The 24054-nt window shown below is 35.2% G+C and overlaps 2 protein-coding genes across 2 annotated transcripts in view; one reads left to right on the top strand and one right to left on the bottom strand.

Annotated features, from left to right (window-relative positions):
- Nucleotides 1-14483: 14483 nt before the first annotated feature.
- On the bottom strand, nt 14484-16074 carry LOC107655035 (transcription factor MafB-like). Its single transcript, XM_016442427.1, has one exon. The coding sequence runs from the start codon at nt 15869-15871 to the stop codon at nt 14990-14992; it is 882 nt and encodes a 293-aa protein (XP_016297913.1). The 5' UTR covers nt 15872-16074; the 3' UTR covers nt 14484-14989.
- A 1385-nt stretch (nt 16075-17459) lies between these two features.
- The window catches only part of LOC107655034 (DEP domain-containing mTOR-interacting protein-like), a 10999-nt gene continuing 4404 nt past the window's right edge, over nt 17460-24054 (top strand). Inside the window, exons 1-5 of the mRNA XM_016442426.1 lie at nt 17460-17512; nt 17668-17846; nt 18003-18126; nt 22659-22837; nt 23045-23254. Of these exons, the coding sequence (XP_016297912.1) occupies nt 17460-17512; nt 17668-17846; nt 18003-18126; nt 22659-22837; nt 23045-23254 (745 nt within the window). The remainder of the gene's footprint in view (nt 17513-17667; nt 17847-18002; nt 18127-22658; nt 22838-23044; nt 23255-24054) is intronic.

Raw genomic sequence — 24054 nt, 5'->3', positions numbered from 1 at the left:
AAGTTGACAGTTAAACATACGTCACTTTTAGAATTCGTATCAAGGGCATGTGCTGCTTCAGGTAGGTTATTAGTGAGAAATAATTAAGTTATAAGAGAGAAACAATGCGGCAAGACGTGCATCCAAATGAGAGAGAGAGAGAGAGACCGCGAAGCTAGACGTTTCTTCTTATATTAACTAACGTACTCTACGATTATCTCAGTGAATAATTAAAAAAAACATAGACCCGGCCAGAACAAGCGGAGTGATACAAAATTGTGAAAGGGCGTTCCTGTACCGGTTCTCAACCAATCAGATTTGAGAACCAGAATATATATATATATATATTACAAAACAATTTTTATTCTCAAGTAATGCATTTTGAATTAGGGATGTTTAGATATTTGTACTAGAAAATGACAAAAAGAAAATAATTTAAAAACTTTATTTTTTCTGTGGAACACAAAAGAAGATATTTTGAAGAATATTTTTAGTCTGTAAAATGAAAGTCTAAACAACACTAAACCCCACTGACTTTTATTGTATGGACCAAAAACAGAGAGACATTAAAACAATTTTGTGTGTGTTTCAGAAGAAAAAAATATCATACAAGTTTGGAACAACATGAGGATGAGTAAATGATTTTTGTCTGAACTGTCACTTTAAGATCTCAACAATTGTATGCTGAGCATGAACAGAAATGCCTACAGAAACAGATGCAAGCAACTCATGGCAAGATTTTGCTTGGTGAAAAACTTTACTCAAGATAAGTGTAGAAAGTGTTGTATGCTATTGGCAAATTCTCTTACCATTTTAAAAGGGATATCGGACAAATTTGGCAACACATGGGTGTATATCCATCCCTAACACAGGTCTGTGTCATCCCAATTAAACTAGACTCACAGGTGGAGACCCGACTTGTTACCCGACTGCCCTCGTCAGCTCTTCTGCCCCTCACTGGGCTCTGGTAAACATCTGACTTTCCATCAAGAGGAGACTAGAACAGTCACCATCTGGAGGAGGGTGTTTGGCCTGAGGATACAAAACAATGACATGAAAATACAAGTCTGGGGAAAACAATGTGATGACGCGTGCCAAAACGGCTCGGCCGACTCTTTTGTAGTTTTCGGGTGAGATTTCGGTTTCAACGCCCCCGCTCCTATTTTCGGCTTTCAAATGATGATGACACACGGTTGTTTTCAATCCCTGTGGATCCGGCGGAGCGCAGCATGTTCGAGTTGATGGCGTGTGTAAACTTTTCTGCTCGCTCCCCGGTGTGACATGTTCTTGCCCTTTGTTTCGTATCTTCCCCTAGTACATTTAGAGCTCACGGGTTGATTTCAGACTGTTCCTCTGACCAAAAAGAGCGGAGATAAATAGCCTAATACGAGAGCTATTTGTCAGTGTTTTAGCTTCATGACCTTGGTTCACACTCTCTCAGCAAATGAGTAATACAAGCCACATTATAGTAACTGCTGTCAGTGAAGGTAACCACCACCACTACTTCGAGAAGTGTGTGTCAGCACCACTGCCGAACTGTGCTATTAATAGAAGCCACAGTGTGTCTCAGGTGAAAGCAGTCTTTGTGTCCTGTGGTCTTTGCTGTGTGGGCTGAGCGTGTGGCTTGGGGAAGGTGACAGGTGCAGCTCTGTGCTCAGGCCAGCTCATCTGTTTTGCACTTTTGTCTTTGTAATGCAGAAACAATGCAGAGTTCCTTGGCTAGAAATAGGAGGAAAATTTACAAGGGGATAATGCACAATGTACCTTTTTTGCATGCTGTTTTTACACTTAGATTACCTTTTTCTTTCATCTAACACTCACATTTATTATTACCAATAATTACACTCACAAATATTACTACCAATGACGCATTCATACAAAACAATATAATAGCACCATATCGGTTATTGGCCAATTTGACTTCAATTTGACTGATATCAGTATCAGATATCAGTCAATATTGGCTATTGAAATATTTTTAGATTTACATTAGGTATTTCCTTCATTTAACATTCACATTCATATACTACTAATAAAACGAATGCATTCCTACAAAAACACATTAAGGGTATACACAAAATAATGATACCATATTGGTTACTGGCCAATATTGTTACAGTCGATATTTGATATTTAACTGTGCAATGCGCATGCTCATTTTTACATTTAGATCACCTTTTTTTCCGTCTAACTCTGACACTACCAATAAATCTCACGGAAACTAGGGATACACAATATAATGGCGGTTATTGACCAGTATTAATTTTTTTTATGCATCACTATCAGTCGATATTTATTTAATTGTTCATGCTCATTTCCCCTATTTTGCACTTAAATGGAAAACTTTCAAACACTAATCATTTATTAACACTGTTAAATGTAATCTGTATTAAATCTGCATTGAATATTTAAACACATATCCATTTTTCATACTGTACATTATAATGTTGTGATGCTATAAATCAGTTGCATCATTTAAAATGATTGATTTGATTTTTTTTTGCGTTTTATTTATTTTTTCATTTATTTTATCAGCCAAAATGTTTGTATCCGAGCATCCCTTAATAAATACACACTTAGATTACCTTTTTCTTTCATCTAACACTCACATTTATTATTACCAATAATTACACTCACAAATATTACTACCAATGACGCATTCATACAAAACAATATAATAGCACCATATCGGTTATTGGCCAATTTGACTTCAATTTGACTGATATCAGTATCAGATATCAGTCAATATTGGCTATTGAAATATTTTTAGATTTACATTAGGTATTTCCTTCATTTAACATTCACATTCATATACTACTAATAAAACGAATGCATTCCTACAAAAACACATTAAGGGTATACACAAAATAATGATACCATATTGGTTACTGGCCAATATTGTTACAGTCGATATTTGATATTTAACTGTGCAATGCGCATGCTCATTTTTACATTTAGATCACCTTTTTTTCCGTCTAACTCTGACACTACCAATAAATCTCACGGAAACTAGGGATACACAATATAATGGCGGTTATTGACCAGTATTAATTTTTTTTATGCATCACTATCAGTCGATATTTATTTAATTGTTCATGCTCATTTCCCCTATTTTGCACTTAAATGGAAAACTTTCAAACACTAATCATTTATTAACACTGTTAAATGTAATCTGTATTAAATCTGCATTGAATATTTAAACACATATCCATTTTTCATACTGTACATTATAATGTTGTGATGCTATAAATCAGTTGCATCATTTAAAATGATTGATTTGATTTTTTTTGCGTTTTATTTATTTTTTCATTTATTTTATCAGCCAAAATTTTTGTATCCGAGCATCCCTTAATAAATACAGCAAATATAGCATTAACATTAATGAATACTGAATTCCAAAGCCACATTATTGAAGCACTAATTGCCTTTTAGACAGTTATAATGGTTCATAACCACAAGTTTCGGTTTTAATAAAAAAAAAAAAGATTAAGGTAATTCACGATTTGTATTCTTTTTTTCTTATCGAGATTGAAAAACCTGATTGCATGTGGTTAAAGAGATGCCTGAGAGGAGAGCGCTGTTTCAAACAGATAAGGCCCCTTTCTGCTTCACTCACTCCCCCTCATCCAACATTTCCTGCTGCCTCATCTTTATCTCAACTCATCTCCCAGCTCGGATACACCGCAAACCCTCTCACTCTCACGGTTTAACCAGCCGCTGACGAGGAGATGCGCCTGCTCTACCCGCTCTCTTTCCATCTGCCTCATCAGTTTATGACAGAGTGTGAAGTTACAGCTGATCCTAGGAGCTGTTAAAGCCTTTCTAAACCATCCAGCATTGACAGTTGACACAAATATTCGCTTTTAAATTCAAATCATTATATGGTCGTCACATTTCAACTTATTAAAACTAATGGGTTGGAAAGTAGTTGCTGGTGCTTGGCTAGCTGTTAAATAACATGTACCTTGGCTATTGATCAGCACCGTCTTGGTGTCAGTTTCTCAGACTCTCCATCTACGTATTGATTCATGCAAATTGATTTCATATGGATTTTGTGATGTAATGTATTAGCTGCTCATGTGTCTGCTAAAGGCTTTTAAATGATCAGCCAAATTGAGCTGTAGGCCAAATGAGGTCAAGAATAATGACCACCTGATAAACTGCAAAGAGACTGGAAATGAAACAAAGCAAGTCGACAGAGAAAAATGAAATGGATGACATTATTGAGAAAGGAAACAGGGAAGGTCTCTTGTTGACTTATATTACTTAATATTGAAACTTGCTTTCAGAGAATGCATTTTCAATTAAAAGACGTTTTCTTAACACATTTGCATTTTCTTCTTTAATTTTAAGCATAAAAAAATATCTTGTCTTGTGTTAAATAAATACATATTTTTGTCCTATCCAATTTTGCTTCTCAAATATGTTGTTTTAATAATGAAATATTTTTACAGAAAAAAAAATCTTACATTTTTTGTAAGGTCATTTACTTACTCTTCCATAATTATGTTAAAAAAAAAAACTCTCTATTGCTCTCACATTATTATACAGAATTATACAGAATGACTTTTTATTCTGTCTGACCTTTTGCAAATGTAACTTTTCTAATATTTATTCTTTAAGCTCGATGTTTTTACTATGGCAAGCAGTTTCAAATAACACACCAGATTCTTCGGCCAAAAAGCTTTTTGATTACAGAAGGCAACTGTGCATTGATAAACATTTAGTCACCTTTCAACAGCCCAAGGGGTTGCATTACATGTTTGAGGGACTGAGAACCTAATGCAATCATCAAACAATTAGTCAAAAGCACTTGTCTATGTCAATGTGAACGCTGTCTGAATTATGCAGATGGTGCACTCTGTATCTCTCCTGTGAGGTGCTATGAACTTGAATTAAACTCTAGGGTATTCCCTGCTCTCCAAACTGGCATGGCCAGAAGAACAAAGCAAATCAGGGTGACGTCTTCTACACATGCTGACGTTTATCATGCTACATTCACCGGCGGTAATGTGTTTAGACAAGTATGTCTGGAGGACCACTGGTGTTGGGATGGAGGGGGAAGGGAAACTTAGCCTGTCCTGCAAGATCAGCACAACTTTGATTTCATTGATTGAGTCGACTGCAGAGGACATCTGAACAGTAATATTACACAAAGAAAGCAATGGAGCTTACAGTTTCTGCTATATGCCTGTATAAATATTTTGCCCTCCTTAAAAATTATATATTTGACTTTTGAAGTCACTCTAAATCATTTACAAATTTGTCTCCTGTTTATGCATTACCTGACCAGTTAAATTATAATTTGTCTTTGTATGCATTTGTCCCTCAATGTTCTGTTGTTCTGTCATAGGTTCTGTCTTTTTTTCTTTTCTTTGTTGTCGTTGTTCAGTTTGTTCTGTGAAAAAGCAAAAACACTAAAATAAATGTTTTTTAAAAATTATATATTTAAAATTAAATAAACGAATAAAGGTTTATCTAATCTATCTAATAAAAATAATATTAAAAGTTATAATAGAATAGAAAACAATTTTAGGTACACAATGCAATTATAAATGGTAAACAATACTATATAATGACAACATTTGATTCTTAATGGCAAAATGATTAAAATTGTTTCAGTGTTCATTTAGTTATATAATGTAGCTTAATTTTTTCTGCTATATGTCTATATTAAATTCTAAATATTGCACATCCTTCACCTACTACAGTCATGGCCAGAAGTTTTGGCACTGACATAAATTTTGTGTTTGCAAAGTTTGCTGCTTCAGTATTTGTAGATTATTTTTCCACATGTTTCTATGGTATACTGAAAAACAATGATAAGCATATCATAAGTTTTAAAGGCTTTTATTGGCAAAAAAATATAATGAGTCAATATTTACAGTGTTGACCCTTGTTCTTCATAACCTCTGCAATTCGCTCTGGCATGCTGGATATTAGCTTCTGGGCCAAATCCTGACTGATGGCGATCCATTCTTGCCTTATTAGTTCTCAGTTGATCACAATTTGTGGGCTTCTGCTTGTCCACTCGCCTTTTAAAGACTGACCACAGGTTCTATATGGGATTGAGATCCGGGGAGTTGCCTGGCCACGGATCCAGATGCAAAGCGCTGATAGCTGCACGTGTTTCTTTGGAGGTAACCATTGCTAACAAGAACACAATGATTGGAAGTATCATTTAGTATAATAGTGATTTTACCTGACTAGTATTCATTCACACTTTCATATGTGCTGCTGATATGATTAGTCAATTAATGTTAGCTGGTCATTTTGTGTCAGGATCATAAAACAGTGAAATAATTTTTTATTTTTTTGGTGAAAAGTTCATTTTTTGGCCAATGAAGCTTTTAGTAATTATTTAAAATGCATCTGATCATTCTACACAATAATCTAGAAACAATGTGAATGAACACCACAAAAGCTTAAGCAGCAAACTTTGCAAAACACAAAATTTGTCACTGCCAAAACTTTTGGCCATGACTGTCTGTATATCACATGAAAGTTATATAAAGTAATATAATATAATATAATACTGAATACTGCTAACAATAATTAATTTGCTAATAGTTTTCTTCTCATCACTAATGGCAAAGTGTTTGATTCTTTCAAAAGACTGTTTGAATATTAAATGAATTTAAAATGAACATTAATTTTACAAAATTAAATTTGAAAAATGATCCTGTCTCACTACATTAAAAAGTAATTTAAAAAATAGTCTTGGGTGTATTACTCTGTTCTCTTATGCAATATAGTGAACAACCAAAAGTATATTGCTGTTTACTTAAATTGAATAGGCCAACATATTACTAATACATAAACCTTGAAAGTCTTGAGCTGAATCACACCTTAAGAAACAACTTTCATGGAACATCCTGTTGGCCGACATCAAGTACTATTGTAATGATTAATGACTCATTATGAATGCTTAGATAAAATCGTTAGCAAAGCTGTGTATTTTATTTTATTTTTTTAAGTTTTAATTTGATTTTTGTCAGATCATCAGGACGAGTTATTATGTATACAGCAACAGACAGTCCTATTCCTGTGACTGACAAACATGCAGTTTTCTCACACCACAAAAAGTCTTTCTGCAGACTCAGTGCTTTGTTTATCGGCTGTATTTATACACTTCTTCTTTATGGTGGCTTGACAGCAGGGAGTGGCACGCTACTGTTCTCAGTATCACAGTTTGTTGTGGAGGTGACAGAGTGGATCTTTTCCCATACTTGTGTGTTTCTTTCTCTGTCTCCAAGCACTAAATGCTTGTTTACACTGCACATGCAGCGAGATGGATATTTGCATGAATTTGGTAGTAAAACTACCAGCAGTTACAATTAAATGGGTCTGCTTTTTCATCATGGTGTCTGTCTTCACACTCACACACAGACACAGTCCCGTTTTACAGAGGTTTTCACTGGCTGACCATAAATACGAAGTGCTATGAGTGCATGTCATCTTTAAGAAGTTCCATGCCGATAGATTTCAAAAGCTGTCTCATTGTATTGTACACCCGGCCTTTTGGTTTGGACAGACAGTTGAGTTGCTGATGGATAAACAGATAAAACTGCTTGTCATTTTATGCCAGATTCACCTCTCACTTGACTCCTGTGGGAAGGTGGGTTTCTAGGTCAGAGAGCAAGGAAGAATTTAAGAGGAGAAACTCTGTATGACTGGAAACAGAGCACTTGTCAGTTTCTCAGGGTGTTTCTTCAACTACTGCACTTTTGGTTTTTAGTCTGCACACATTTCATTTCTTTTACCAACAGTGGATATACATTTTTCAAAGAAATTATAATGTTTATAAAGCAAGGATGCATTCAAATTTTCAAAAGTCACAGTAAATACTTTTAGACTGCTACAAAATAATTTAGTTTTCAAATAAATGCTGTTCTTTTGAACTCATCAAAACATTCTGAGAAATGTATCAGTGTCCACAAAAGTATAAAGCAACTTTTCAACACTGTTCAATAATATTAGAACAATTTCATATTAGAACAAAGACACTGAGTAATGACTGCTGAAAAATTCAGCTTTGCCATCACAGAAATAAATTACATCTTAAAATATATGCAAATAGAAAGCTTTAAATTGCAATAATATTTCACAATAATTATGGTTTCCTGTATTTTCATTAAAAGCATTAAACAAAAATCTTCCATACCACAAACATTTGAACAGTAGTGTATGCATTGTGTTTGAAAGCGTCCTGTGGTGGAAATCACATTTTAAACAATTAAATAATATTAAATAATTCAATTAAATAATATCAGACTTTCTGCACTAAAAAAAATAACTTAATTGAAATGATCATGATTGGAAATGACAAAAAAATAACTAAAAATATTCTCGTTAGATTTGCCTTGATTTTTCCTTTTTTTTTTTTTTTTGATTTTATATCACCTCAAGCCTACTTATTACTGACCAAGTACACTTAATGCCGAAAAAAAGGGCCAAAAGTGTTGGTCATCATAGGAATTTAAGTAGACTAAATTTATACAAAGAATTTTTACACAATAAATATTTTTAAGTTGTTCATTTATTTTACTAAATGTTTAGATTTTCATAGTTTTTTTTTTTAAATATACATAACAGGTATTTAGAAAGTAGCAAAATTATTAAAGGCATGGTAAAAAATGTTTCCAAGGGAGTTTTAATATGACCTTCATATAACAAAACAGAAAAGAAATTAGCCTGTAGTTGAAGAAACACTCATCTACAAAATCAGATTTGTTTGATTTTTTGATTGTGTGTATTGTGATATCTATTACAAAATAAGTATACATAACGCAGTGTCATTACGAGAAACAATAATGCAGATAAATGTTTGTGGTGCAGTTGCTGCTGTGAAATGTCACCTCAAATTAACACATTACTTCCTCATTCTGTTGATGCACATATAGAGTGAGAGTGTCAAATACCCTTGGTGGAGAAAGTGCTGACAAGCGAGCTCGACATGAGATGGCGAGGCCTGATAACACCTTTTGAAGCCTGATCCCTATTTGCCACCTGTGGGAAAGCTCATCTTCTCTGTCCCCCGCACGTTCTTTCGCCATCATGGTCCTGTTACGCTATACGAGCTGGTTTCAAGATCAGCAGAGACATACACGAGCGGTAAAACACCAGCTGGAGGAGTGAAATGTTTTGTGCTCTTCAAAACGAACATTTTGTCTGATAATTTCTTTACTCAGACTTTGATGTTATGTCATCCTTGATATTAAGGAGACAAAAGGACAAACGTTGAGATGATTTGTTATTTGCAGGGATATTAAAATTCATCACTTGAAATAAAATAAACTTTACCTGAAATAATATCAAATAAAAACCTAAACTTATTTTATTTCAGCTATTTACAAATTCAAAATTTCTCATTTCCGTTTATTTAATTTGAGGTACTAAATGTACTAAAACTAAATGAACTAAAACTTGATAAAAGCTATACAGACAAAAAATAATAAAAATGACAAAAACAGAATTACCAAAACGAACTAAAATTAAAATGAATGATCAATGATTGATATGTGTCACAGCATGAGTTACGTCAAAAGCAGGATTTCCTTCATCCCTGTCCAATTTCACATTTTGTTGTGAGATCATTATGATTTATTCATTTAACATTTTTAGAAACATTTATGACATTCTGGACTGCACACTTGGTGTGTGGTAGTTTTAAACAATACATTAGAGAAGATTGCTGCTATATCTGTTAGGCACATATCAACCCGTTTGCTTTGTTGCATATGAGGAACCACCACTGTCATTTACTCCATTACACTATGAATTACTCCATGTTGTCTGCTACATTTGACCCCACCTAAACTATATTAAGATGAAAGCATGGTGAAAGTCTGTATTCAGTGAAAAACATTTATATTTAATTCCATTGAACATGATGCTTTTTTTAGCTGATTGGGTAATCTTAACTGTTAGACCTGCCCAAATCAATCCGAGCAGCTGAGTCCTTAACCATCTTCAGGCTAACCGAGACTTGTCATTTGCACTTATATATTGTTGCTCTTTTGTTAGTTTTGACTGCTTTTATTGTCCTCATTTGTAAGTCGCTTTGGATAAAAGCGTCTGCTAAATGACTAAATGTAAATGTAGAAAGATGTACAACTGCCAGGAAAGCACTGTAAATCTAAAAACGATACCTTTACTTTTACCATCTAGTTTGTTTCCAGGTTTAGAAATTAATCTTATTCAGATGTACATGCTTTCTTGCTGTACACTCTTAAAAATAAAGTTTCAAAAAGGGGTTTTCAGCTAACCATTTTCAAAACAAAAACAAAACAACAAAAAACTAATCAAAACAAAAAACAAATCAAATCAAAACAAAACAAAGCAAAGCAAAAAATAAATAAAAGATCAAAACAACAAACAAAAACAAAACAACAAAAACAAATCAAAACAACAAAAAACAAATTAAAACAAAAAACAAATCAAAACACAACAAAACAAATTAAAACAAAGCAAAACAAAACAACAAAAAACTAATCAAAACAAAATAAAAAACAAATCAAAACAACAAAACAAAAAGCAAAACAAAAAAACAACAAAACAAAAAACATTATTTTCTTAGTGTTAAGAACATTTTAAAAACCTTTTCCACTATAAAGAACCTTTTGTGGAATGAAAAGGTTCCATGGATATTAAAGGTTCTTCATGGAACCATCAATGCCATAAGAATCTTTATTTTTACGAGTGCATCCTTGTATCCGGAGTTGGCTAGGTGAAATATTCACCTGCCCAAATCAATCCGAGCAGCTGAGTCCTTAACCATCTTCAAGAAACGACAAAAAACACACCTGTTCCACCTTTATTTGACCCTCTAACTTAAGAACATTTTAAAAACCTTTTCCACTATAAAGAACCTTTTGTGGAATGAAAAGGTTCCATGGATATTAAAGGTTCTTCATGGAACCATCAATGCCATAAGAATCTTTATTTTTACGAGTGCATCCTTGTATCCGGAGTTGGCTAGGTGAAATATTCAGGATGTAGCCTATGCGGCTCCAGGCTTATGATTGTGCACTTTTTGTCAACTCGGTGCTCATGAAATGTTCAGCCTTTAAGTTTGTGGTGTTAAAAATAAAAGAGTGCACATGAAGCTTTGACAAAAGCGTGACCCACAGAGTTTTTACGGCCGGTTTAATCCTGTACTTTAGCCAGGCTAAAAGGCAAGTGTATTAGTGGCAGAGGGAGGGAGAAGGAAGTGACAGTGTGGGAGGAAGCCTGAATTCTCCTCAGTGGGTCATGTGTATGTTGTGTGCTCATGAAGTGCTGTCATCAGTTCTGACACACAAGAGACCAGCAAGCATCTGCTTAGCTGAGGTTTTCTTCTAAAAAAAAATGCACAAGAGACTTGTTTGTAAAGTTCCTAAGCACCTAAGCTTCCACTTTTGCGAAACTTATTTGTAAGTATGCAGTAAAAAATAACTCAAGATATTGTGATAGTTCCTAAAAATTAAAATTCTTTCATCATTTACTCACCCTCATGTCATTTCAAACAAGTATGACTTACTTTATAACAGGTTTGGAACGAACATGAGGTGAGCATAATAGAATTTTTATTTTGGATGAATTCTCCCTTTAATCTACGTTTGGTTTCAATGCATTAGATTGCTGCACCACATTACTGTCACTACATAGCCAAATTAGTCCAGAACTTACAAAACCGAGACGATTCACTGATTTAAATTGCTTGTGAAACCGTAAATCACAATGAATCACAACCCCACTAGCTGTCATGGCTCCAAACGCAGAAACAAGTGGACATCCTGAGCGGAAACCACCAACCCCACCGCTGCATTGCATTCCTTCACTTCATCTCCCCTCACTCTCGAACAAAGTCACTTGACCAGACCCCTATTTAGGAAGTGAAAGAGGAAGCCCCATATATCCCCATCCATCCTCACTGCCACACGGCTGCTGCTGTTCACGTGAAGGGTGAGAGAGATAGAGGACATTGGTATTATCCACACAACAAAACAGCCAGAAAGCAGGAACAGACCAGTTCTGACCAGCCAAGTTCTGCTTGAGAGATCAGGCACTTTTGACTCAATGTTCGGCCAGAGACTATTTAGTGGTTTAACTGAACTTAACTTGCTCTTGTTTTTATACCATAACTACAGACAGCCGTTGTATGTACGAAAGTTTTAAAATGGTAAAATTCTAAATGTTCTACATGGCACAAAATAGATCTTGTTTTGATATCATTGATAAACTTTACTAAATGCATGATTTTAATAATTATACAATCATAAATAAATGATAAATGTATATTGCATTCATACATATAATGTATATTATATTAAAACTATAAATGAAATAAATATCATTACACAATTATAAATAAAATGATATGAAAATGAAATTAAAATTATAAATGCTAATGTTTTAAAAAAAATTCAGTTCTAAATGGTGCAAATTTAATTCTCATTTTAATGTAATTAATCGGTGTTATTAAACGGTATTCAATATATTCACTATTGTAATTTAATATTATTATCAATCATAATATATATCATAATATGAAATTCTAATTGTATATTACATTAAATGTATGAATGTAATAAATATAATGTATATTATATTAAAAAATTCTAAATAAAATGAATATATTTATACAATTATAAATAAAATTAAATCATATAAATTATAATAAATAAAAAAAAGCAATGCCCATTTAAATATAATTAATATTTTTAATGATTATTCATTATATTTAATATTATTATGTTATTGTTTTATACTATTAATAATATAAAATTATAAATGTAGCATATATTATGTCAAATTTATAATTGTAATAAATATAAAACATATTAAAATTAATGTATTATATTATAAATAATATAAACAATTGTAAAGGTATTACATGTAATAAACAATGTATATTATATTTAAAATACATTTTATTAGATGACTGTAACAGCAAAATAATACAATAATAAATTAAATTCTTAATAAATTACAAATGATAAATGTATAAATGTAATAATCAATAAACAGAATAAACAGTTTTTCTGCCAAATTATAGTTCATAAACTTGAATATAACTTTGCAAGTTGACAAATTAATACTAAACATTAACAGTGTGCATTTATGTGTACAATAAATACTTTAAACCCAGCTCATACAGAGTCATAATTCACAACCAGAATTTGAAAGCCTTTGTTAGTCTAATACCAACTCTTTTTGCGCTTTTGCTTGTTCGTGGTCTCTTCCTGCCTCAGTCTTTCTGGTTCCAGTGACCCTCTGATGCCACAGAGCAGCAGACACCTTGGGCAGAGTGCTGACTCAATGACCCCTCCCCCTCGGGCAAAGGCAGAGCGGGGGAAGGAGGGGACGGCCACAATATCTCACGTGCAAAGAGAGGTTGTTACAGACTTTTACAACAGCACTGCTTTCCTGAGATAAAACACTGTACACCGAGTCTTTCTCACTACAAGAACAGCACAAAACAAAACACCGATCAATGATACAAATGATTATCTACATTTAAAAAAATACATGCATTTGTATAGAGTCAATCGGAACCCGAGAAATGATAAGTGCTGTGAAAAATCCACAGAAAACGGACCTGAATGAATGTCAATAATGAGCTTATCTATAAAGTCTTATGGCACATTAGTCCAATTTTTATTGATCAGACCATACAATGCTTTCATACAAATCATTCTCATGAATGACAAGCTAACTTTGGGATGAGAAAGAGATCATGAAGCTGTTGCTTAGTGAAAAACTGCTTTTGCACCTGTGACCCTGTATTGCACAGGTGGCACGTCATTACAAGGAGATCAGTCTTGCGCTAACTGTTAAGGAGCAGTTGACAACAAGGTCGAGGGTTAAAGGCTGTTTTGCCACACATGTTGCTTGGATCCCGAGAAAAGGAGAGTTGTGTAAAACAAAAATAACAACCAGTGTTTGAAGATCTATTTATGTCAGTGTTGTGAAAGTGTATTGCACTGCTTTACTTTTTTCATTTACCTGCGTGACTAAGTTTGCGTATTGAAATCATTTTCGATTCATTACCAAAGTGCAAATGTTCCAACATTGTGGTTTCGAGTGTAGATTACTCATTTTGCTCGTAAAGTTTGTCATAATGGGCTGGCCTTTCCAGCAAAACCTTCAGTGTTACTGGAGTTCGTAGTTTCAAGAGAAATCAAAAAACAGTTCAGATGGATGGCCTTTGCTTTCCTCTTAAGGAGAGGGCAAAACTTATTTCCACCTTGGTACAATCAGTGCTGTGCAGCTCTTCTCCGAGTCTCTCGAGTCATTCGAAACACAGTTGTCTCAGAAAACAGCCGTTAATCAAGGTCAAAGGTTGCTGCGAGTAGACATACCTGTGCACTGGGTTATTTTTTATGTTCTCATGATATTTCAAGTCAGTCTGTTGATGGGTTACATATAAAACATCCGTGCTACGTAAGTTTCGTGCAAAAGCAGTTTGAACTGCATTCTGGGAGAAGTGTAAGAAAAATAAGAGAACCCAAATGCTTTTTTTTTTCTTCAAAAATTTATTCTGGAGATAACAATGAAATGCAAATCACAAACGTCTACTCTTCAGAAGAGTTTCAAGGAACAAATACAACTGATTAATGAAACAAATTAAAGATATACAAAATGTTCAAATAAACAAAAATACCAACACAATGCATCTATTGCCAAAAAGGTCAAATGTCATTCGCATAGCTGAGATGACTGATGAAGACTGTTGTGAAAACTAGAAGATAACAGATACATTATCAAAACCAGCTTGACATGTCAGAGATAAAGTTGAGTGAAAATATAAAATACCAAATAACAGAATTAAAACTTTCTCCTCTGCTGACAAAAACACCTAAAAGAAGTCTAACATGGTTTTCTGGTCTTTCAGCTGGTCAGACCAGCAAACAATCTTAAGCTGTTTTTTTAATATCATTAAAGAGAAACTTTATCAACATTAAATATATGCAGAACTATCGCAAAAATTCAGGCGATGGGGGATTTTCACAAGAGGGTCCATTACTCAGTTCATTCCGACAACTAGCCTCTCGCATTTGAGTTTGTACGCGTCCCTCTCGCGCACCAGCCTATTGAGCTCGTGCTTCAGCTGCTCCACCTGCGTCGCGAGGCTCGTCTTCTCGTTCTCCAGTACGTGTTTCTGCTGAACGCGTTTGTGTCGACACGACTGAGCGTACCCGCGGTTTTTCAAGGTACGGCGTTTCTGCTTCAGCCGGATAATATCGTCCTTGCTCATGCCGCGGAGGTGTCGGTTGAGCTCGCGCACAGTCATGGACACCAGCTGCTGGTCGGAGAAGCGGCTCTCCGCGCGCTCGCCGCGTCTGTGGTGCGTCTGCTGGTGGATATTATGCGACTTGAGCTGCGTCGCGCCTTGAGGTGCACAGTCGAGATGCTGCATTAACTGATCCACGCTTTTGCCGTGCGCGAAGTCGGGATTGTGGCCGAGTTCGGTGTACTGCTCCTGATGGTATTGATGCATGTTTGGTGCGTGGAACTGACCGATGCTCCTGTATCCATGCTCCATCTCTGCCTGGTGGAGCTGAGACGGGTGTGCCTGCATGAGATTGGCACTTAAGGCTTCCCGGACATCCTCGGGTGTCAGTTCAAGGCAGTGGGGATCTGTGTGCTGCGGATAAGCCCCCGTGCTCAGGGTCCAGTAGAGATCTTCAGCACCGCTTCTCTGTCCGCTTGGGCTGAAGCTCGGGGATGAAGGCACGGAGCTGCATGGGGTGCTCATGGGTGTGCTGGACACGGAGCCTGGCACGTGTATACCGCACTGCTGGATAAAAGAGCGGTCCGGTCCAAAAGCTGCAGCCTCCTTTTTCACATCGAACCTCATGTCAAAGTCACCGTAGTCCAAATTCAGCTGATGCTGCTCCGCCGTCATGATTTCTGCTGATGTTTCGATGATGTGAACAACTTGTTACTGTGGTTTAGGCTGCATTAATGTTCTGAAAACACGGTTCCGTCGCTTATAAAATCGAGCTGGAAGTCAAGACAGCTCTTTTAGCCACCCTCCTAAACGCCTTAGCCGACAGAAAGTTTGCAAGTCGCTTTTTAGTTTCAGATGGTCTTTCGGAGAACAGCGCAGGATGTAGCTGTGTTGAAAAGAAAGTAAATCACGCAGCTTTAAAAGCAGCCGCGCCGCGAGGCCACGCCCTCTTTCCTATCACAGCTGTCACTCTCACCAAAACACGTCCAAGTTACGTTTAGTACTCCAAATCAAAAGAAAATGTCGCATTTTGTATAGCCTACAGATAAGGGAACCTATTAATAAAAGGTTTTATAAAACAAAATCAAATTACCACACTTTTTATATTCAGTTTGTCAGGGTTGATTTTGATTCTCAGTATCGTAACATAGGCTTTTTTTGTTAAATAAGCAGTCCATAAATGAAAGACTAACACGCTACTATCACAATATAGCCAGCACATACTTTACAGCATGACGATCACTGACAGTAACAAGCAATAAATCTGAGCTATTAAAACCTGAATGTCACTGTAAAATGCACTGATACTCACAGGTGGTGCAACGCAAGGCCACATGATCACTTAAAGTTGGCCTCTCTAGCAACTGTGACCAACAATAATAAAGTCAAAGCACAGTGTCATCCACACAAGACCATCAGGGTAGCACATGACACTAACATGAAGGCTTTAACTAAATATAAGCATCAAGTAATTAACTAAATAACATAAATACAACATCAAGAACTATAATGCACATAACAGATAACAAAAATAAAAAAGTTAGAAAAATGTAAATATCTAATAATTATGAGAATAATATATCTGTATAGAAGATATATATTACAGTATATATACACACACACACACACACACACACACACAGTATGTCTTCTCTCCCCTCAGCAAACATTCTCAGAAACAAGACCGTGTAACTGTAACAAGACAGTGTAATTAAGATAAGTGATACTGAAAAAACAAAAGTTAAAATATATCTCTAAACGGAAGCAATTTTAAGATGAGCCAATATAAGTTAAGATGGTATTTGGACCCGAGTTCACAACTAAGTGATTATCTCAGTCTAAGATCCTCCGAAATCTCATGTGGTATGACTGCATGTTTCTCTGTTAACTCTTTTACCGACACCATGTGGCCATTATGTGAAGCTGCTGACATGTTTTCCAATTTCCGATACGGTAGGTAATTTTTACATTTAAAGGTGAACAGTTAAGACAGCATCAGTGCAACTACCTTTAAATGTTTTGTCAGGAAAGTCTTGGCTGTAACATCACCCAAAACCTGGAACAATGTTTAAAGTGCTTGTAACAAGGATGTCGAGAGGGAATATATTTGTATACACAACATTCACAGTATTGAAGAACTGGTGCCTCGGTCTGCTGAATATTTAGTAAACACTAAGGCACCAATAAAGTGAAGGAAACAAGTGCACAGAAGCAGAAACTTGACAGAACATCCATGGATCTACTGGGAAACATTCAAAGTACAATGATGACAAGACACCAAAAGGCTGAGGTAATGATTGCCGGAGAACAGCTAAGGTACGCTATATTAACAAAGTTAATCTCACCACACTTCAAGACTTTAAATATTTAATTATTTGTTATATATTGAAACATTATTCTGTTATACAGTAGGTAATATTCTTAATGTTTCCATACTAATGGTTGCTAATACAACTATCTTGATTTTGAAGATTGCGACTACATGATAGCAAGTTGATCAAGGACCGCAGACACCATTTGCGAACGTACCCGAATTGTTTTGTGGCTCAGGAGCTTATTGACTGGCTGATTGCTCATAAAGAAGTGCCTGATCGAGAGACTGCAGTCCAGCTCATGCAGCACCTCATGGACCATGATATCATTCATCACGGTACAATATTATTTACTGTACACCAAATAACAAAGCGTGTGATACAACAAGGTCATGTCTGTTTTCCTTCTGTTGACTCATATTAGGACCCATTTATTTGACTCTTAATGTTTGAGAAAACAGATTGTATACTTTACCATCTTTTCATCTTTATAGTGTGTGATAAGTGGCCCGTGTTTAAAGACGCCCAATACTTACACAGATTCAGAAAGGATGATGGCACATTTCCTTTCAACATAGAGGTTAAGATCTTCATGCGTGGACAGAGGCTGTATGAACAGTAAGACATTTTCTTAGGAAATGTAAAAAAAAGTTTTAAATGTTAATTTGGTAGGCTACTTATTTTTGAAGTAAGTTTTAATTGCATTAAGAATTTTATTATTATGACATAATATCTGTCTACTATATATTATACCTGCCACCAAGTGCAATTTGTTGTTTAGGGGTCTTTAAGCTACTTTCCCCAAAGACCTTAAGCCTACTATAATATTTATTAGGGCTGCACAATTAATCAAATTTCTAATCGCAATTACAATACCATTCATATTTTTACTTTTTTTATAATTTAAAGAAGAAACCAATCCGATGTATATTTGTTTTTTGAGGCTTAATACTATAGAAAAGCACTAAAGGTTTTTCAGTTAGAGTGTTTTCAGCTTGTTTATTTTCATATAAAAATACGGCATGCAGCTGCATCAAACAATGGTATAAACATCATTCAATGTACATTGTGATAATCGGAATTAATAATCGCAATTCAGAGTTCAAATCAGAGGTTGCGTAGACTTTAACATTGTCCGTCATTTTGATGGACAGGGTCATAAAAATTCCGTCATAATCTATTATTACCCGTCATTTTAATTTTCATATTTTAATTATAATAACACATTTAATTGCTTGTATTTTTGTTCACATTTTCATTTCTAATAATGAACCTACAGGACGAGCATACAGGCTTATGCATTTATTTATTTATGAAGAGAACAAATGAACAGAGACTGCACCTCACTTTTCATGTTCACCACCACACCCCGCAGTGACAGCAGAGGCCACTAAAAACAAAACATGCTAGGGCTGGGTAAAAAAATATTGATTTTAATAGATTCTCATTTTTATGAACCAATGTCGATTCTTAAATCTCAATCTATGCTGTTTTCAGTTGATGAATGAACCGTAGCCTACATATAGTATGTGCGCCTCCTAGGGCGATATAGCTAAAAAATGTATCAACGATATAATGTTTCATATCGTTCGGTATCGATAATTATTTACATTTTTTATAACCTTTTTTAAAACAAAGAGCAATAGAATTTATTTTTTTGTATTTAACCACTGTATTTTTAAATTAACCCAATGTATTGAGACAAACAACAAATATTTTTTGTTTTAACAATCAAACACAAAATAAAAATTAAACAAATATCTAATTTCTAATGTTTTATATGCAGATTAAATAGGTTTTAAGGAAACTTTTGTCTTGTCTCCCGAGGCCACAGGAGGGTGCAATGAGCAAAATAACAGCGCATTTAAATTGTCTTTAAAAACCGTGCATTAGGTCTAAATTAACTAATAAAAATCAAATATAATTTCGTAAATTGCATAAGATACATTGATGTGTAAAGACACAAAACGATCGGTCTGTGCAAGAAACTGAACAGTATTTATATAGTTTTTTACCTCTTGATTCACGCAATGTCCGAACTTGTCCAGAGCGGCGGCGCATCCTCCTGAGCACGTTCTCAACAGCAGGCGTGTACTACATCTTGGATGCCCTGGGGGTAAGCAGATAAACAGCAAATTTTCATTTTTGAAAATTAAAAATTGATGCACACCTAACATTCAAATGAAAATGTTTATTTTAAACTTGACTAATATAAATTTTTTTATTCACAATCTCAGGCAGGCACAGCACTCAATTCAGCATGTGTTTGTGTCTGCTGTCTGCGTCACTCATAGCATGTACCTATATCGTGTGCCATATTGAAAATTTTTTCTATCGTTATCGAAGAAGGTGTACCGTCGATAAATATCAATACCGTTTTATCGCCCAGGCCTAGCGCCTCCCATCCAATAAATCGCAAAAAGCTAAGCTACTTTTGATATGAAACAAAGGCTGAATCCGAAAACTGAAACTGATTTCGGACAGGCTTCTGAGGCAGCGTAATGGTTTAATTATCTACAACAAAATAGAATGAGTTTTGGTGATAACTAAACGAATACTTAATTACTATAATACTGATTTCTTGCTAGAAATAACGTCAAAAGTGCAAAAAGTTAGTCAGAAATATACATTTCATATACAAACATACACACTGACCACCAAAAGCAACTTTCAGATGCCATCTTTATTTTTTAGCTCAACCGTCCAATAGTATAACCGTCACGGAATGGAACGCACAGGATTGTGGGATATCAAAGAAGGTACCTCCGGAGACAGGAAGTGAAGCAGAATTTAGATTCAGACCTGCCTTGAGATGCCTTCCTGCCTTGGAATGGAATTTTAGAGATTTTGGACGCAGCCAAAGTCTTAGATTTCAAATTCTGTCCATTTTATTAGGAAATTCAAGCAATAAATACCATTTTGGCGCTCTTTAATGTGGCGCGATAGATCGCTGTAGACACCTCAGATCAAGCGAAGCAGCAGCGCTTATTTTTAATTCAGTGCATAAAATAAGCTTCTAAGTGGAAAAATAGACTATATTATAGCGAATAACTGTGTTGGATAGAACCATTTCTCCTGCTCATCGGAACACACGCAAATGCTGAAAGACAGAACCAATCAATCACAGACAGCGTTCGCTGCTGAAGCATGGCTCACAGTGCTTGTTCAAAGAGGGCCGCGTTTCCCAAAAGCATCAGAAGCTTAAGTAGATCTATAGAAACCATTGCCATATTATTACATTACATAACATTGTTACTATATCTAAAATTAATTCTGAAAAATGCATGACGGTTTCCACACAAATATAAAGCAGCAATAATAATAAATGCTTCTTGAGCAGCAAATTATATTAGAATGATTTCTGAAAGATCATGTGACACTGAAGACTGGAGTAATGATGCTGAAAATTCAGCTTTGATCACAGATCATTTTAAATTACTTTTTAAAATATATTAAAATAGAAAATAGTTATTTTTAATTGTTATATTTTACAATATTGCTGCTTTTACTGTTTTTTTTGTTTTTGTTTTTTAAATAAGTGCAGTCTTGGTGAGCATGAGACTTTAAAAAAATTACAAAATCTTACTGACCCCAAACTTTTGTGTACACGTAATATTTATTTTAAATTGGCTAGTTTGTGCAAGTAAATTTATTTAAACTGGTTGTTAAAAGTTCAAATGGATTGTGTTCTGTTCCGTAATTGCTGTTAATAAATCTGTCAGAAAAAAAATATGCTAAAGTTTCACCTTTAGGGGTAAAACAGCCTGGCTGCCTTTTACAAAAATTAACCATGGTTTTATTACAGTAACCACAGTTTACCATGGTAATAATAATAATAATAATAATACATTTTAGTACTTATGTAACACCATGTTTATTTTTCATGAGGTACCCTCAAAGGTGCACCTTTGTAACTTATCTACCCTTAAAGCATGCATACTTGTATGGTACTAATATGCTCCCTTTTAGGGGTATAGTTGCACCTTTGAGGTTACTGCCCCAGTAAAGGGCTAATTTTTGAAAGCTTTTATTTTTGACAGTGTAAACAAAAGAAGTGTTAAAAATGTGGCTTTAAAATCTAATATTAAGTGAGTATAATTACTGATTATATTCTTTTAATAATTTAAAAGATCAATTTAGTTTATAGGTATCGATATCAACGATACTGGGCTTGAAAATATCGGTATCGGATCTAAAATAAAATAAGAGGTATCAGCCAATCCCTAGATTTTTGTTTTGGAGCTGATGATCCCGCGCTCTGCTGCCACACTGAAGCGCACTCGCCACCAACTGGACAGGGGTGGGAATTACAGTTATAAACTGTATTCCACCTTCAATACCACGACTGAGGTGCCCTTGAGCAAGGCACCGAACCCCCAACTGCTCCCCGGGCGCCGCAGCAAAAAAATGGCTGCCCACTGCTCCGGGTGTGTGTTCACGGTGTGTGTGTGTTCACTGCTGTGTGTGTGCACTTTGGATGAGATAAATGCAGAGCACTAATTCCGAGTATGGGTCACCATACTTGGCCACATGTCACATGACTATATATACTGTATAGTACATACATATATATATATATATATATATACATTCAGTGGTCTGGGATCAGTACATTTTTTAAAGGAATTAACACGGGCTTTTGTTAAGCAAGGGTGCAATCAATTGATCAAAAGTGACAGTACATTTGTAATGTTACAAAGGATTTCTTTTTCAAACAAATGCTGTTATTTTGAACTGTCTATTTGTCAAAGAATTCTGAAAAAATAGTATTGTGGTTTCCACAAAACTATTAAGCAGTAAAACGGTTTTTGATATTGATAATTATAAATAGCCTATCTCTTGAGCACTAAATCATCATAGCAATCAGCTTTGCCATCACAGGAATAAATTACATTTTAAAATATGTAAAACAGTTATTTTAAATTGTAATAATATTTCACAATATTACTGTTTTTACTGTATTTTGTTTTAATAAATGCAGCCAAAGAGACAATTTTCAAAAACATACAAGATTTTTTTCTAACCCCAAACTTTTGAATGGTAGTATATTAATAAATGTAGTAATCTACATTAATAAATGCTGCAAAATAATTGTCATAATTAGTCTCATTTAGACGAGATTTTCAAAATTCATCTGCTGCTTTTTACAGTCTGATTACAAGCAAAGACTCCATCTTACAGCTGAGACAGGAAAAGGGAGTGGCTTATGATCGTTCTTTCCCTGGTTACATGTTAATTGATTGGCTGCTACAGAACGGTGAAATAGAGAGTCGATGGCAAGGACTGGATCTCTGCAAGGCCCTACTAGAGCATGGTATCATTCAGCATGGTAAGAACACTAACTATCACCTAGATTATGACAGTGTGCGTTTTATTTAGCCATTAGCAGGTCTAAATGCACTGTCTGTTAAGTTAATCTAATGCAACATACCTGTGTATAGAGCGATGACCTCTTGAAGAAACGTTATATCTGCAGTGATTTCGCTCTTCATGCTTTGCCTTGCTGAAACAGTCCACTCTTCATTTCACTCTGCAGTCTCTCTGAAGCACCACTTCTTTGACAGCGGGCTGCTGTATCAATTCTGCATTAACTTTCGCCGGCGGCGCCATCTTTCTGAACTGTTGCATGAGACAGAGAATGAAGAGGTTGAATGTATAACACACCAAAGCCAAGAAGACCAGGCTGACAGTCCCTTCACAATGCACAAAACTCCTCCACCTGAAGGCAACAGTGACTTTTCATCTGGTAGTAAAATCAGTACAAATACAACAAATATATTTCAGTGCTTTGATATGTGGAGTGTTAGAGCTTGAGAGGTGGTGCTTAGGCAAATGGCCCAATTTAACCAGAGGGAGTTTCAGCACACTAATTACCTGGTCAACCCCTCTGGAGTAATGAAAGCAATATGAAGTTAAGTGCCTTGCGCAAGGGCACAGCTGGGATATCACAGCATAATGAGCTCAGTAACTCTCCATTTTCATGGACAGCCATACATGTAACCTGCAACCTTTGTGTCAGCAGCCTAGCTCCTTAACCTAGGGTTTCTCATTATTTTATTTTACACTAAAGGCTCCTTTTCATAACCCCAAACTACTCATGGACCCCCTGACACATGACAAAATCTAATACAAGACTACCCATTAGGCCAACATAACCATTTGAGCAAATTACTGATATATATTTGTAATTACTAATATAATATAATGGGGTCAGTATATGATTTTTTTTTAAAGCTGCAGTCCGTAACTTTTTTTGGTTAAAAATGATCCGAAATCAATATTTGAGCAAGTACATAACCAGCCAGTGTTCAAAACTATTGCCTTACTTAAGCCCGATTCACAACGGTAAATTTATAATAATGTTTTCTAATTTGAGTGGTACGGTGAGTGGTAAAGAAGTTGTCCCGGCTAGTAGTCTATCGCATGTGAGGATCCTGGAAGTGGCGGATCGTTTATAGCCTTTTCTCACAGCAGCTAGAATAATTCATTTTATCATTTTGATGGCAGATTGTAATCCAGAAAGGATTATGTGTTTATGAAACACAT

This window comes from Sinocyclocheilus anshuiensis, unplaced genomic scaffold (genome assembly GCF_001515605.1).
Source record: "Sinocyclocheilus anshuiensis isolate Anshui unplaced genomic scaffold, SAMN03320099.WGS_v1.1 scaffold1072, whole genome shotgun sequence".
Classification (NCBI taxonomy): domain Eukaryota; kingdom Metazoa; phylum Chordata; class Actinopteri; order Cypriniformes; family Cyprinidae; genus Sinocyclocheilus; species Sinocyclocheilus anshuiensis.
Note: the sequence above shows the minus strand (reverse complement) of the source record. Positions and strands in the feature narration are given on the sequence as shown.